The 17,625-nt window shown below is 42.6% G+C and overlaps 1 protein-coding gene across 3 annotated transcripts in view; it reads left to right on the forward strand.

Annotated features, from left to right (window-relative positions):
- The window catches only part of RPH3A (rabphilin 3A), a 266,108-nt gene that overhangs the window by 147,002 nt on the left and 101,481 nt on the right, over nucleotides 1-17,625 (forward strand). For all 3 annotated transcript variants that reach the window (XM_033956966.1, XM_033956968.1, XM_033956967.1), the window contains exon 4: nucleotides 3,434-3,563. In XM_033956966.1, the coding sequence (XP_033812857.1) occupies nucleotides 3,434-3,563 (130 nt within the window). The remainder of the gene's footprint in view (nucleotides 1-3,433; nucleotides 3,564-17,625) is intronic.

Below are 17,625 nucleotides of genomic sequence, written 5' to 3' on the forward strand. Positions count from 1 at the left end.
AAAGGGATGTTGGTCAAGGCAAGCAAGGAGTGCCGAGCAAATGGGCCACATTTCACTTTTGTTTACTAAACTGCAAGCTGTAATAATAATAGCCCCCCTTTTATCAAGCTGCATTAGGGTTTTTTTTATTGCTGGCTGCTGCGGTAACAGCTTTGATGCTAATAGAATTCCTGTGATCATCGGAGCTTTTCCTGCAGCGGCCAGTAATGAAAAAAAAAACCTTAATGCGGCTTGATAAAAGGGGGCTAATAATAATAAACCCCCTCTTATACAAAAGCCGGCATGGTAAATGCTCTGATGCCCATAGAAATTGAATGGGCGTCGGAGCATTTAACACGTGGCCACACAGCTGCTTGGCCTTGCAAAAGGGGACCAAAAATTGGTACCTGATCTCAGGAGAAAGGAAATTAAGGGAATTACATGAAAAAAGATCCTAGATTGCAATTAAGCTTTATAAAGGATAAAGGAAGTGAGGAATGCACTATAGTAAGATACACAAGGAGGGACAGGTGTGTGCAAAAAATGAAGACAAATATGGAGACTATTATCTTTTAGGAATTTCAAATTGACAAAAATCTTATATGCAATAATTTTCATAAATTATTACTCATATATGTATATCCAGTTAGAACATGCACATATCATCACAAGCTTCTTAAATTTCCATTACGAACCTCAGCGACACCACTCCAGGCTCACACAGTTCACAGTCTTAAGCAGGGGTGCCCAAAAGGTCAATTGCGATCGCCCAGTAGATCGTGAAGGCAACGCGAGTCGATCGCATTGCCTTCGCGTTCTACTTGCTTCCTGACGCAGAAGCGCTGAGCCGACCAGCCTTCCTTACCCGATGTCAATTCTGACGTGTGGAGAGGAAGTTTTGGGCCAGCCAAACGCTGCCTGGCTGGCCCGGAACTTCCTCTCCGATATCAGAATTGATGTTGGGGGTGAAGGCTTCTGCGTCGGGAAGCAGGGAGAGCTAGGGGCGGTGGTGGTTTGGGGGCCTGTTCCCCAATGGAGGTGATAGTGGCTTGGGGGAGGGCAGGGAGAAAGAAAGAAAGGGGGCTGGCAGGGAGACAGAAAGTAGGGGGGGAAGGGAGACAGAAAGAAAGAAGGGAAACAGAAAGAAAGGGGGGACAGGGAGACAGAAAGAAAGAAAGGGGGCATGGAGAGAGAAAGAGAGATAGAAAGAAAGAAAGAAAGGGGGCAGAGAGACAGAAAGAAAGGGGAGGGGGCAGGGAGAGAGGAAGAAAAAGTTGGTGGAGGGAATGAGGTCTGGAAGCATACAGCAGGCTGAAAGAAGGGAAGAAATATTGGATGCACAGTCAGAAGAAGAAAATGCAACCAGAGACTCATGAAATCACCAGACAACAAAGGTAGGAAAAATGATTTTATTTTCAATTTAGTGATCAAAATGTGTCTGTTTTGAGAATTTATATCTGCTGTCTATATTTTGCACTATGGCCCCCTTTTACCAAACCACAATAGTAGTTTTTAGCGCAGGGAGCCTATGCGCGTTGAGAACAGAAATACATACAGAAACAGTTATAAAAACAGCACTGATATTTTACAGAATTTTTCTCACCTAAAATTATTTTCTCCCCCTCCCTCCCCCTATTAAAACACACTCATGAAAACCAAATAATATTACTTGAATATTTCCACATCACAATCCCAAAATCATATCATAATCACCCTGGATGTGCAGTTATAGCTAACAGGATAAGGTGTATATATTAAAAAGTGTTTATTCATTCATTACAAAATTTTGCCAACGGGTCCCAAGTTCTAGTTTATATGTTTGACATAAAGATGCCCACCAAAAACTATAATTTAATCTTTCCCAATTTTTCCAGTTTTTTGTAGTTAACTGTATGGCAACTCCTGTCATTATGTAAAGCAATTTATTTTTGTTTACATTTATTGGACTTTTAGTCATTATTAACGTTCCAAACATTACTATATTATATGTTAATGATAATGGAATTTCCAAAATTGTATTTATTTGATCCCATATGGATTTTCAAAAATTAAATATTAAAGGACAATAGAAAATCAGATGATCCAGTGTCCCTATAACATTTTCTCTGCATACAGCGTGCTTTGTGTTTTTAAAAAAATTTATTGTTGATAGATCATTTTGACTTGGTCATTTTAAAAGTAGCTTGCAAGCCCCAAAAGTGTGGGCACCCCTGGTATTAAGCTTCGCATGTCCGTTCTTCACTGGTTCTTTTTTTTAAAATATAAAGTGCATTTCTTAATTTATATTTCATTTAAATACACATAAAGATGGCATAAAGATGCTATTTACAGTGGTCCAGAAAGCTGGTGGGAGACTTAAAAGGGATTATGCCTTGAAAAAGCGTCAGCAAAACACGTCGGCAAGATAATCCCTACCCGTATGACCACAAAACAAAAGCTAAGTACATTTATAAGATGTTATAAATAAATGAGGAAAGCTATTTAAACTATCTTCAACAAATTTATTTGTATTTAAATGAAATATAAATTAAGAAATGTACTTTATATAAGGCTGTGAACTGTGTGAGCCTGGAGTGGTGTCGCGGAGGTTCTTGATGGAAATTTAAGAAGCTTGTGATGATATGTGCATGTTCTAACTCAGGGGTCTCAAAGTCCCTCCTCGAGGGCCGCAATCCAGTCGGGTTTTCAGGATTTCCCCAATGAATATGCATGAGATCTATTTGCATGTACTGCTTTCATTGTATGCTAATAGATCTCATGCATATTCAATGGGGAAATCCTGAAAACCCGACTGGATTGCGGCCCTCGAGGAGGGACTTTGAGACCCCTGTTCTAACTGGATATACATATATGAGTAATAATTTAGAAGAGTATCTCAAGCTACAGAAGATTTGCTGAGTGGAATATCATTTTCGTAAAGACATAAATATATAGCCGCTTTGATTTGACATTTGACCTATCAACCTAAGTTGGAGTGTTGAAGTGCCTGCATTTATTCAGATAAGTTCCTGGTTTTAGTTTAAGATTTGAGTTGATTTCACCGTATAAAGCAAAGGGGACAGAGGAGTGTGTTGATGGTCCCCATAAAAACTCTTTAACGGCTCAATTGTGGCTATCATCAAGTTGAACAGTTTTAGTGTATTCAACATTGATCTCAATATCTTGGTTAAGTGATTGTAATATAATAGATCAATAAGATAATCGGACAGATAATTCATTAGGAAGTACTGATCGAATCGTGTTCCAGATAGAATGCACATTTGGCCAGTGAAATATCATATGAGCTAATGTACCAGGAGTTTTAGCGCAAGCCTTGCATAAGTTGGAAGAATCTTTTTTGTATTATACGAGCAATTTTGTCTGGAGTCCAGTACGCTCTGTGTACAATGAAAAAAGTAAACACTTTAGTATATCTAGCTCGACTTCTTTTCTTATGTACCATCTGATGTTTTAGGCGTCTGCTGGACCGTTTGGAAGACATGCGCAAAAATGTGACGGGGGATGGAGTAAACCGATGCATGTTTTGTGGAGAGCAGCTGGGCCGTTTGGGATTAACCTGCGTGGTTTGCGAGGACTGCAAAAAGGTACCATGAATTACATTTGCCCATTTCATGATTATCCTCATCTATAACTCATATATGTAGTGTTTATGTGAATCGCTGAGAACTCTAAGTAAGATTAATAATAATAATAATTTTTATTCTTATATACCGCCAAAGCCATATAAGTTCGAGGCGGTTTACAGCAAGAGGCGCTGGACAATCAGTGAAGAGGTTACAATCAAAGTCAGCAATACAATCTTACATAATAAAGAAGGTAAAAGCTACAGAGTTCTTAGGGTTACTGGATTGAATAAGCAGTGCTGAGTAGATTCTTAGTTAACAAATCGATTGAACAGACTCATTTTTAATAGTTTTCTAAAATTGAAGTAGGATGAAGAGAGCGCAAAAACGTTACTAAGCCAGTCGTTCCATTTGCCTACCTGGAAGGCAAGAGTTCTGTCCAAGAATCTTTTGTAGTGGCAGGCTTTTATTGTCGGATAGGTGAACAGATGTATTCTTCGTGTGGGCCTAAGATAACTTGCCAGATTGAAGTGTGAAACCAGGTAGGTGGGGGCCAGACCAAATATTGATTTATAACATAGACAAGCGAACTTAAACAGGATTCGCGCCTCTAGGGGCAGCCAATGGAGTCTTTGATAGTAGGGGCTTATGTGTTCCCATTTTTTCACCCTAAAGATCAGACGAATTGCTGAATTTTGAATGATTCAGCAGTATATCAAATTTAAATAAACATAAACATCGATGGGGTTAGGAGAGACACTAACTGCATGGGTCAATGATTGGCTGAGTGGCAGACTTCAGAGGGTGGTGGTTAATGGTAACCTCTCTAAAACATCGGAAGTGACCAGTGGAGTGCCGCAGGGCTCGGTCCTGTGTCCACTCCTTTTCAACATATTCATAGGGGATCTGACTCAAGGGCTTCAAGGTAAAATAACACTATTCGCTGATGACGCCAAACTATGTAATATAGTAAGTGAATGCAGATTACAGAATTATATGGCGCAGGATCTGCTTACATTGGAAAGTTGGTCCTCAACCTGGCAGCTAGGCTTCAATGCTAAGAAATGTAAGGTCATGCACCTCGGAAGCGTAAATCCATGCAGGACGTACTTCTTGAACGGAGAAACTTTAACTAGGACTTCAGCAGAACGAGATTTAGGAGTAATCATCAATGCAGACATGAAAACTGCCAATCAAGTGGAGAAGGCTTCATCTAAGGCAAGGCAGATATTGGGTTGTATCAATAGAAGTTTCGTCAGCCGAAAGCCTGAAGTCATAATGCCGTTGTACAGGGCCATGGTGAGACCTCATCTGGAGTACTGTGTGCAATTCTGGAGGCCATATTACAGTAAAGATGTGCGCAGAATTGAATCGGTTCAGCGGACGGCCACCAGGATGATATCGGGGCTCAAGGGTCTCTCGTACGAAGAGAGACTGAACAAATTGCAGCTCTACACTCTCGAAGAACGTAGGGAGAGAGGAGACATGATCGAAACATTTAAGTACCTCACGGGACATGTCAAAGTAGAAGATGATATTTTCTTTCTCAAGGGACCCTCGGCCACAAGAGGGCACCCGCTCAAACTCAGGGGCGGAAAATTTCATGGTGACACCAGAAAGCATTTCTTCACAGAGAGAGTGGTTGATCATTGGAACAAGCTTCCAGTGCAGGTGATCGAGGCAGACAGCGTGCCAGACTTTAAGAATAAATGGGATACCCATGTGGGATCCCTACGAGGGTCAAGATAAGGAAATTGGGTCATTAGGGCATAGACAGGGGGTGGGTAAGCAGAGTGGGCAGACTTGATGGGCTGTAGCCCTTTTCTGCTGTCATCTTCTATGTTTCTATGTTTCATCTTCTAAACAAAGGGGGGGGGGGGGGTTATTGAAACTTTCTGGCTGTCTTCCGTTAATATTATTTATTCATAGGTTTTTCACTCCTGAGCAACCACTTGGAGCAACTTTCAACATTAAAACACAGCTAGCGTCCTAATTGCCTATATGAGTAATTCTCCTCCTTATGACTTAGCTTCTATCAAAAAAGGATTATGATACAGAAGTTTAAATACTTGAAAGGTATTAATATAAGACCAAATCTTTTCCAGAGAAGGTAAAATGGTAAAACTAGAGAGCATAATTTGAGGTTGCAGGGAGGAAGACTTAGGAATAATGTTAGGAAATTCTTTTTCATGGAGAGGGTGGTGGATGCCTGGAATGCCCTCCAGAGGGAGGTGATGGAAAGGAAAATGGTGACGGAACTGGGGTTCAAGAAAGGTTTGGACAATTTACTGCTGGTAAAGGGGATAGAGGGGGTACAGATAGAGGATTACTGCACAGGTCCTGGACCTGTTGGGCCGCCGCGTGAGTGGACTGCTGGGCACGATAGACTTCAGGTCTGACCCAGCGGAGGCATTGCTTATGTTCTTATGTTAATTAAAAAAAAAAAAAATGGGATAAACACAGATGATCTTTAATTAGAAAATGAATGGTATGTATTGAAGAGCTAAAGCCGATACTGGGCAGACTTGCATAGGCTGTGTCTCATATATGGCAATTTGGAAAAGGATGGGATAGGGAGGACGTTGATGGGCAGACTTTACGGTATGTATCCGCATATGATGAGATGGTTGGATGGGCTGGAGTTAGCTTGGACGGTAACCCCAGGAGTTGGGACCTAAGGACAGTACCATAGAAACATAGAAAAACATAGAAAATGACGGCAGAAAAGGGCCACGGCCCATCTAGTCTGCCCACACTAATGGCCCACCCCCTAACTACCTCCATGAAGAGATTCCACATGCCAATCCCATCTTTTCTTAAAATCTGGCATGCTGCTGCCCTCAATTACCTATTGTGGAAGATTATTCCAGTGGTCAACCATCCTTTCGGTGAAGAAATATTTTTTGGTGTCGCCATGAAATTTCCCACCCCTGATTTTCAACGGATCCCCTCTTGTTGCCGTGGGTCCTTTAAGGAAAAAGAGATCCTCTTCCACCTCGATACGGCCCGTGACATATTTGAACGTCTCGATCATGTTTCCCCTCTCTCTGCGTTCCTCGAGTGAGTACAGCTGCAACTTACCCAGTTGTTCCTCATACGGGAGATCCTTGAGTCCTGAGACCATCCTGGTGGCCATTCGCTGAACCGACTCAACTCTCCGCACATCTTTTTGATAATGCGGCCTCCAGAATTGTACACAGTATTCCAGATGGGGTCTCACCATGGATCTGTACAACGGCATTATGACCTTGGGCTTACGGCTGACAAAACTTCTACAGGTCCAGCCCATGATTTGTCTAGCCCTGGATGAAGCTTTCTCCACTTGATTGGCAGTCTTCATGTTTTCACTAATAATCACCCCCAAGTCACGTTCTGCTACAGTCCTTGCTAGGATCTCACCATTTAGGGTGTAAGTCCTGCATGGATTTTTGCCGCCAAGGTGAATGACCTTGCATTTTTTGGCATTGAAACGTAGTTGCCAAGTCTTTGACCAATGCTTCAGCAGGAGTAGGTCCTGCGTCATACTGTCGGGCATTGAGCTTTTGTCGGGCACTGTGCTTTCATCTGTTGCGCGGTTGCCTACTATGTTGCATAGTTTGGTATCATCGGCGAATGTAATTGTACCTCGAAGCCCCTCAGCCAAGTCTCTTACGAAGATGTTAAATAGGATCGGGCCCAAGACCGAGTCCTGCGGCACTCCGCTGATCACCTCTGTCGTATCGGAGAGGGTACCGTTTACCACTACCCTCTGAAGTCTACCTCTAAGCCAGTCCCTAACCCATGCAGTTAATGTTTCACCCAGTCCCATCAAACCCATCTTGCTCAATAACCTGCGGTGTGGGACGCTATCAAATGCTTTGCTAAAGTCCAAGTACATGATGTCCAGGGACTCCCCTATATCCAGCTTTCTTGCTACCCAGTCAAAGAAGCTGATCAGATTTGATTGGCAGGACCTTCCCTTCGTAAAACCATGTTGATGGGGATCTCATAGATTCTCCTAGTTCAGGATCGTATCCAATTGGCGTTTGATTAGTGTTTCCATAAGTTTACTCACTATTGATGTGAGACTCACCGGTCTATATGTGAGACTCAGCCTCCGTCCTGCATCCCTTTTTGTGGAGTGGAATGACGTTAGCCATTTTCCAATCCAACGAGATTCTTCCTGTACTTAGGGAAAGATTGAAGAGCGCGGATAACGGTTCTGCCAGGACATCACTCAACTCCCTCAGCACCCTGGGGTGTAGTTTGTCCGGTCCCATAGCTTTGTTCACCTTGAGTCTTGATAGCTCCTTGTAAACACTGCTGGGCGTAAACTTGAAATTTCGAAACGGGTCTTCTGAGTTTTCCCTCGTCGGACTTTAGGGTGTATGGCCCAGAAATATGAAAGAAAAAAAGGACAATATGAAAGAAAAAAAGAACAATTTAATTTAATTATGAATTTATAATGCATGTAACTAATGGGCAGACTGGAGGGACCGTTCATGTCTTTAATTGCTGTCATTTACTATGTTACTATATATAATATATATCAGCTAAAATAAATCGCAAAGGATTCAAAATCTCCTTACATTTTAAACGAACTATCCTGTCTTTAGATCGCATATCCATCACCTGAGACATATAAGAACATAAGAAGTTGCCTCCATTGGGTCAGACCAGAGGTCCATCGCGGTCCGCTCCCGCGGCGGCCCATCAGTTCTATGACCTGTGAAGTGGTTCCTGACAATTTCTATAACCTACCTCTGCTTCTATCTGTACCCCTCAATCCCCTTATCCTTCAGGAACCTATCTAAACCTTCCTTGAACCCCTGTACTGTGCTCTGGCCTATCACAATTCATATCTATGACCAATCTGCAAAAATAGCCTTGTCTTCTGAAGATGTGACCCCTCTCATGATGTAACGTCCTTGGCAGTGCATTCCATACTCACAGGGCTCGACCTTTCCAGGTCTGCTTTCTAGTGGCTCTTAATTGGCTGTCCTTAATTGATAGTATAGTTAATCAGTTGGTGTGGCTGAATATTGCTGCAACCTGGTCATTTTCTGTCTGGTTAGGGGTGAGGTGGATCATAAGCGGAGCACCTACTTAGCCGGTTAGCATCGATTTGCAGTCCAATAACTGGCTAAGTAACCGTGTCCTGACTTTGGGCTCCTTTTAGAGAGCAGCGCTACCGATTAGCGGCGCACTGATCGAGACTTTCAAAATGCTGAAAGGAATCGACAAAATAGAGCAGGAAAAAAAATTATTTGCAATGTCCAATGTGACACGGACAAGAGGACATGGACTGAAGCTAAGGGGGGACAAGTCCAGGACAAATATCGGGAAGTTCTGCTTCACGCAGCAAGTGGTGGACACCTGGAATGCTCTCCCAGAGGAGGTTATTGCGGAATCCACCGTTCCAGGATTCAAAAGCAAACTAGATGCACATCTCCTTACGAGAGGCATAGAGGGATATGGGTGACTAAAAATTACCCTAAAGCCACTAAACAAACATTCATATGTTATACCCCTTTCCAGAGACTTCAATAGGGCAGGATTACGGAGAAAAGACCTCAGTGTTCCAGGAGAAAAACTCAGGGAACTTCTATGGCAATTGTAAAATTGTCACAGGAAACACATCCTTGGTCTAAGAAAAACTCCGTTCAGTTATTCTTATGAAACATATTTTCAACAATCGATTAAATATATCAAAACCCTGCACTTATCGAGCAATTTTGCTCACAGCGCTGCAGTGATCTTGCCCACACCAGAGGACAATTAGACATCTTTAAAGATAAGTGCAGGGTTTTGATATATTTAATCGATTGTTGAAAATATATTTCATAAGAATAACTGAAAGGAGTTTTTCTTAGACCAAGGATGTGTTTCCTGTGACAATTTTACAATTGCCATAGAAGTTTCATGAGTTTTTCTCCTGGAACACTGAGGTCTTTTCTCTGTAATCCTGCCCTATTGAAGTCTCTGGAAAGGGGTATAACAAATGAATGTTTGTTTAGTGACTTTAGAATATTTTTGGACATTAACCTTGGGTGGAATTATTGTTTGACTAAAAATTACGCCAGGTGTACACCTGGCTGGGCCTCCGCGTGTGCGGATCGCCAGACTTGATGGACCGAGGTCTGATCCGGAGATGGCAGTTCTTATGTTCATTCAATTGCCATGGGCTTCTTTACATTCAGTGCATACTAATCCGTAGTGCTGCTTTGTATAACAACAAATAGAACAACTTAAATTAAATTATATAGGAAGGGACAGACCAAATGCATATACTGTACATGAAAACCCTTCTCGGGACAAAACTATTTCTTATTTATCTGAAAATTCAAAAACTTCAAAAATACACTTCAAAGGAGGAGCATTTTCACTTTAGCACACAGGGATCTGGTACTTTTGTATCAGAACTCCAAGTGGGGTTCCCCGGGGCAGACAACGAAACATGATCCATGTTGGGACCCAAAAAGATTAAGATAAGTTTTGTTTTGGTTTTTTGTGTGAAGTTTTTTTTTGAAAATATTAGAGTTCAAGCAATTACTTTAAAAGTTCAAAATACGAACATGCAATGATTGATCGGTGGGACTTCTTTTTGACTTTCTACATCTCATAGAGCCTCCGGGTCTCTAAGCATATGCCAGATCACCTCATCTGAAGTGCATTTTCTAAGTTTTTGAATTTTCAGTTAAATAAGAAATAGTTTTGTCCAGAGAAGGGTTTTCATGCTTTGTAAAACAAGTCTTTTATGCACTAAAGCAGTGGTCTCAAATAGAGAATGACACGGTGACGGTTTACCCGCGGCCACCGCATTTAAGCCGCGGGTCACCGCCGAAAACGGGGAAGAAAACTAGCAGTCGCTGCGGTGACGGGGACAAGGCCATTCACCGACCGCGGAAACGGTGAACAGGTTTGTCCCCGCGGGCCAATGTACCCCCTTCTAGGAACCGCTATTTACCTGTGTTTCACCGTGCTCCTCATTTGTCAGATCAACCCTTCCTGCCAATCGCAGCAGAAGGGTACCCAACCCCTCCTGCCGGTCCTCCCAATGGCCTCCCCTAAGATCGCCGGCAGGAGGGTACCCAACCCCTCCTGCTGGACCCCCCCCCAACGAACCCTCCCACCCCGGAACCCCCTTAGTCTTACTTTCCAAGTTGGACCGGACAGCTCCTCGCTCGTCTGGCCAGCAGGCCTGCCTCCGTCCAAATGAGACGGGCCCGCCCCTCCCCTCCCCTGCCTCCCAATGGCCTCCCCTAAGATCGCCGGCAGGAGGGTACCCAACCCCTCCTGCTGGACCCCCCCCAACGAACCCTCCCACCCCGGAACCCCCTTAGTCTTACTTTCCAAGTTGGACCGGACAGCTCCTCGCCCGTCTGGCCAGCAGGCCTGCCTCCGTCCAAATGAGGCGGGCCCGCCCCTCCCCTCCCCTGCCTAACCCACAGGATCCTAGGGCCTGATTGGCCCAAGCACCTAAGGCCCCTCCTATAGCGGGAGTGGCTTTAGGTGCCTAGACCAATCAGGCCCTAGGATCCTGTGGGTTGGGCAGGGTAGGGGCGGGCCCGCCTCATTTGGACGGAGGCAAGCCTGCTGGCCATACGTGTGAGGAGCCGTCCGGTCCAACTTGGAAAGTAAGACTAAGGGGGTTCCGGGGTGGGAGGGTTCGTTGGGGGGGGGTCCAGCAGGAGGGGTTGGGTACCCTCCTGCCGGCGATCTTAGGGGAGGCCATTGGGAGGACCGGCAGGAGGGGTTGGGTACCCTTCTGCTGCGATTGTCGGGAGGGCCGTTGGGGGGGTCTACAGGAGGGGTTGGGTGCCCTCCTGCCGTGATCGCTGGGGGGAGGGGAGACTTGCAGCCGTAGCCGTAGCCGCGGTCACTATGCTAATCACGGCAGCATTTAAAGTACATGTCGTGTTTGTTTTTGCATTGCTAGCCCCAGGGGTGGTGGAAGATTAGTGATTGAAAAACTGTATGAAAAATAACTATTTTAAATTTAGTGATCAAAATGTGTCAGTTTTGAGAATTTTTATTAATTAATTTTTTCTCTGCATGTTTTGTTTTTGTATAGTTATTAACTAATATTTAACTAAGTTTTAAAGTTTTAAAGAATGTTTCCTTTATACGTAAATAAAGAAAAGTGAATGGGATTGCAGTGGCGGTGACGGGGCGGTGAATGGGGTGGCAGTGGCGGTGACGGGGCGGTGACGGGGATGGTGAGACGGGGACGGGGCGGTGACGGGGACCAATTTTTTCACCGTGTCATTCTCTAGTCTCAAACTCAAACCCTTTGCAGGACCACATTTTGGATTTGTAGGTACTTGGAGGGCCGCAGAAAAAAAAGTTAATGTCAATTTTGCACTTATAGTTTATAAGTCTCCCCCCCCCCCCCCCCCCGAAGGCCTGCATGTTCCCCCTTTCTTTGCAGCGTCCTCCAGCTTCCCCCCTAGCCTCTCGGTCTTAGTTTCAGCTAATTACCGCAGCCTGCAGAGAGGATCGTCGGTGCTGTAGAATTCCTTGCAGGCTGCCATTGACCTCCACAGCATGTTCCCTCTGCTGTGGTCCCGCCCCTCTTCTGATGTCAGGGGCAGGATCACGGCAGAGGGAACGTGCTGCTGAGGATGACAGCAGCCTGCAAGGATCACTACAGCACCGGCAATCCTCTCTACAGGCTGTGGTAATTATCTGAAGGTAAGAGCAGGAGGCCAGGAGGAAGCCGGAGGACGCTGCAAAGAGCGGGCAGCACTAGTACAGACCGCGGGCCACAAAATAGTATCTGGCGGGCCGCATGTGGCCCCCGGGCCGCGAGTTTGAGACCACTGCACTAAAGTTAACTGGGCATCAGTCTGAATAAGGCTGGTACCTGGTTAACTTCCAGGTGACCGCTGATACCCAAATATCCAATGTCAGGGTCTGTACAAGCCCCCAGCATTGAATATCCAGGGTCAGTTCAGCCCACAGTCTGATCCTAATCCCCAGATACATTTATGTGTTGTAATGAGCAATTTACCAATAAATTGAATTTGCAGCTCCCCTGGGAGCCAGTGGACCTCAACCAATAGTGGCATGGCTCTAACGCATTTCTTCACCCTTTAAAAAATAACTTTAGCAGCTGTATTCTGAACTAACCACAATCGGGCACAACTTCACTTTGAGAGGCCCAAATATTTCATATTGCAGTAGTCCAGCTGAGAGACTGACAACCTAAGCCACCTGCCTCAAATGTTCCTCCGCTAGGTAAGGTCTAATGTGCTTAATCAATCTTCAATTCAAGAATGACTTTTTAACCACCATACTTACCTGGTTCTTGATAAACAAATCGGGATCTGAGGCTAGGGCCACATGTGGTTAAAAGGACCAAATATCTTATAATTACCAACATTCTTGCCATCCGCTACCCATATAATTTGTGTTTTCTCTGGATTAAGGACCAAACATTGTTTGCCATCCAACCCCATATCTTGTCCATTCACAGCACAAGTTTGCCATATGTCTTTTCTAGTTTAAGTTTCAAGTTTATTCAGACCGGGTAGGTTAGATAGATTATGAGCCCACTGGGACAGATATGGAAAATGCTTGAGTACCTGATTGTAAAACTGCTTAGATAACCTTGATAGGCGGTATATAAAATCCTAATAAAATTTTAACTTGAAAACTTGAAACTTTTACATACAAAAGCGGTTTACAACTTTACAATCTTAAAAATTAATTAAAAACCTAGGGGAAAGACGAACAAACCAATACTGACAAATAGTACAAAAAAAAAGGGTCAAAACAAAAGGGAAGAGGGTAAGGGTACAATATTGAAAATAAAAAGATAGGGTACAGGAAAAAAATGACAAGGGAGAGGGAATGTCAGGAACAGACGTAAATCATAAATTTCATAGACATCTTTGAAAAAAAAAAGTTTTAAGATTGCTTTTGAAATTGTTTAAATTAGTTTCTTGGCGTAGTGTTAGGGGAAGGGTGTTTCAAAGTGTAGGCGCAACTACTGAGTCACTGGTTTTTCACGTTATATCATAGAAAAGCTGTCTAATTGAGGGAATGCTCAAGAGATGTTGGTTAGAGGATCTCAGTGACCTTGAGGATTCATAAGCCTGAAAAATAGATTGAACAGCATAAGGGATAAGGGAGATCCCTGAGGAATTCAGCAATATGTAAGATGTTTGATACAATAATTTCTCTCTTTGTAAGAAAATTCACAAACCAATAGAATACTTTCCATTTTCCCATAGATGAGAATTGTATTAATAAAATCCCATTAATTACTTATGAAATGCTATACACTAACATGAACTAACAAAGTTTAGGTCCTCTTATCTTTCAAGAGCCTTAATTTATCCAATATTGCAAAAATAAATAAAGGCGATGAATCATCCACAGATTTTGTCAAATCCATTTAACCTTTTTATCATCCTAAATAAAGTACTCCCCCAAAATTTGCAGGGGTTCCGTTCTAGGAACACCTGTGAAATTTTAAAAACCACAAATGCGGTTTAGGAGTGGATCAGAGGCAGGAGAGGACAGCTGGGGCGCCGACAGGTGCTGAAAATCTGGTGCAGGATCATTCTTAGTATTTTCCGACCGCCTCTTCTGGGAACTAAAGTCAGGCTACACCAATCAGGAGCTGCTTTGACAAGCTATCGCGGGGGTATACTGTAATTCTTTTATTCACTTTTTCCCTGATATAATCTGATGAGAAAATAACTCCCTTTTAATCGAGCAACTAATCTACTTATGTAACTTCATTTGTGATTTCCATTCCCTCTTTCCCCGAATTTGACCTGCATGCTCTTCTGCTCTTCTCAGTTTCAGTTGTAAACCAAGGATATATCTTCTTTCTAGGTTGATCCATCCAATTAAAATAGAATATTTCACCCAATTTAGACCTTAACACTTGATGTGACAGCCTAATTCCTCCCACTAGCTACACTTTAAAGCATGCCCACAAATATTCTTCATATATCTTTTGCCTGCTTGAGCAAATAATTTGCAGAGAAGGAAAAGTTATAGGAAAGTGTGAAAATGTGTAGGAAGTATGCAGCTCCTTCATGTTGATCTCATAATGAATAGAGACTTATGAATAAAGGCCTGGAGTCTATAAATGGCACCCTTGTCGGTGGCTGCCTTAAAAGCGGCCGCCGATCCTGTGCCAATCATGCAACGGCACAGTTTACAGATCGCACCTTCGGGAAAGGTAAGTGCCAGAAATATAGGCCAGAGTTTTCAAGGCCTACTTTTCTGGCGCTTACCTTTCACTTCCGTGGTTCCGAACCCTGATCTGGAGAACCACCAGCCAGTCAGGTTCAAGTTTCAAGTTTCTTTATTTTGGATATACCGTTTATCATACAAGTACAGTATCTAAATGGTTTACAATAATATGTAGTAAAAATTAAAAGAAGAATAAAATCTAAATTAAAAAAAAAAAAAAAGGAGAGACATTTACGCATGAACATACATGATACATTAGAAGAGGATGGGAAGGAAAGATTAAATACATCGAGATAAAAATAAAAATAAAAGAAGGAAATGGGAGAGGGAAGTATAATCAGGCTGGGGAGGTCGCTTAAAAAAAAAAAGGTTTTGGTTGCATTAAGATTTCTGTAAAGGATAATCAAATTTCAAAGGAAATAGCATTTACAAGGTAAAAGCATCTTTAAAGAGGAACATTTTAAGTTTGATTTGAATTTATCTAAATAATTTTCTAGACGAAGATCAGTGTGAAGAGCATTCCGCAGTGTGGGACCTGTGACAGAGAAGATAGATTTGCGTGTAGTGTCAGAAAAGAGTTCTCTTATTGGAGGAATAGTGAGCAGGTTTTGATTACTAGATCGGAGAGTTCTGTAAGATGCATATGGAATTAAAAGTTTATCAGTGAAGGTTGGTTGATGCGTGTTTTTTGTTTTGAAAGCAAGAAGTAATATTTTATAGTTAGAATGGTGAGAGATGGGCAGACAATGAGCTTTGCGGAGAAGGGGAGTAACATGATCATATTTTTTTGGTGTGGTAGAGAAGTTTAACAGCAGTGTTATGTATTAGTTGGAGGCGACGAGTGTCCTTCTGAGTTATTCTTTGGTAGAGGGTATTACAGTAGTCTAGGGTCGAGATGACGAGTGAATGAATCAGTATATTGATTGAAGGGGGGTTGAGAAAAGAGGAGATAGAACGGATTAGTCGTAACTTATGAAAGCATTTTTATGTTACAGCACTGATTTGTTGGTGGAATGTAAGATCTTTATCTAAGATAATGCCAAGAAGTTTAACTTTACTGTCCATTTGGATGGGAGAAGAGGCAATGCTAATGGGGGTACAAAGACGTTCATCTGTGGAGGTTGGAAAGAGGACACTTGTGGTTTTGGAGATGTTAAGTGCAAGTTTGTTTTGTTGGAGCCAAGAGTTGATTTGATCAAGTTTGAAGTTGAAATCACAAACTTCTTTGGGGGATGAGGAGTTTAATGGATGAAGTAGTTGGATGTCATTGGCATAAGTGAAGACTGTAAAGCCTATAGATTGAGCTAGAGTAAGTAGAGGGGTTAAGAAAATATTAAAGAGTAGGGGCAAAAGAATCGAGCCCTAGGAAACCCATAGGTTTGGGTGATTGAGGAGGAAATGGAGTTGTTGAAATTAACTCTGTAATGTTGATCATTCAGATAAGAGTGGAACCATTGTAGGGCAATGCCTGATATCCCGAGGGTTTCTAGTCGATTGAGAAGAAGGGGATGATCAATGGTATCAAAAGCAGACGTAAAAGATCTAGGGAAATCAGACTTGAGGATTTACGGTGATCTTTGAAATAGAGAATTGAGGTGGTTAGGCCGATGAGATAAAGTTCAGTAGAATGATTTTTACAAAACCTTGTTTGGTAAGCATGAAGAGCGTTAGTTTTTTCAGCAAAATTGGATAGCTGGTTAAAACCCAATTTCTCAGTTATTTTCGCCAAGATAGGCAGGTTGGCGATAGGACGATAATTAGTAATTTGATTTTCTGGGATATTTAGTTATTTGAGTTTCGGATAAACAAGGGCGGACTTCCATGAAGAAGGTTCTAAGCCTGAGGATAGGCTGTTCTTGATCACGTCTAATAGGAATGGTCCAGAGATTGAGAAGTGTTGTTTAAGGACAGTGGGAGGTAAGCTTTCGAGAAAATTGTTTTAAGTTTGTCAATTGTGGGCAGCTGGAAGTCTGTTAAAGAGCTAAATGGGAGAGAAAAGTCAGGGGTGTGTGAAGTTAAGATCGGGGATGAATATGCATGAAAGAGATTTGCACGTAATAAAGATGATAGGAATGCAGATCTGCCCCATGCATATTCATTAGGGCTATTCCGAAAACCCGACTGGCTAGTGGTCCTCTAGGACAGGGTTGGGGACCACTGTTTTACAAGAATCATGCCTCGGGAGGCACTTTACATTGCCTAATGCTACTTCCAGTGTTAGCCATGCCTACGGTGACATTAGGCATCATAAAGTGCCTCTGGAGGTGCAATTCTGGCGCTGTTTTTCTTAAGCGCCTTTAATTTTGTTATAAGTCCACTTTTAAATGGACTTATTTATTTATTTAAAAAATTTATATACCGCATAAAAACCATGCGGTTTACAAAATCACATGCATACCTATTAAAGAAATGCTAAACATGTTTCAACAAGACAAACACAAAAAGACATTAACTAACAGTATCATTGTTAAAATCTTCTTTTAAATTCATCCTCTAAGATGGAAATACAAAATCCCATAAAATCATTTACAGGACAGGAAGGCATTAACAGAGGATAGCGTTAGCACAGGAAGGCATTGGCAAATAATTGCGTTTTCAACATTTTCTTAAAGTTCATTCTCCTATCACAGAATCGCAGAAAACCAGGCAGCGCATTTCAAAGCTTGGCGCCAGCTACGAACAGCATTGTTGCCCTAATCTTAACATGAGAGACTAACATCTTACCCTCTAAACTCAGTTTCATACACCCTCACCTGGATTACTGCGTTCAGCACTGGTCGCCATACATGAAGAAGGACATGGTATTACTACTTAAAAGGGTCCAGAGAAGAGCGACTAAGATGGTTAAGGGGTTGGAGGAGTTGCCGTACAGTGAGAGATTAGAGAAACT

The sequence above is a fragment of the Geotrypetes seraphini genome, chromosome 8, assembly GCF_902459505.1.
Source record: "Geotrypetes seraphini chromosome 8, aGeoSer1.1, whole genome shotgun sequence".
Lineage (NCBI taxonomy): Eukaryota > Metazoa > Chordata > Amphibia > Gymnophiona > Dermophiidae > Geotrypetes > Geotrypetes seraphini.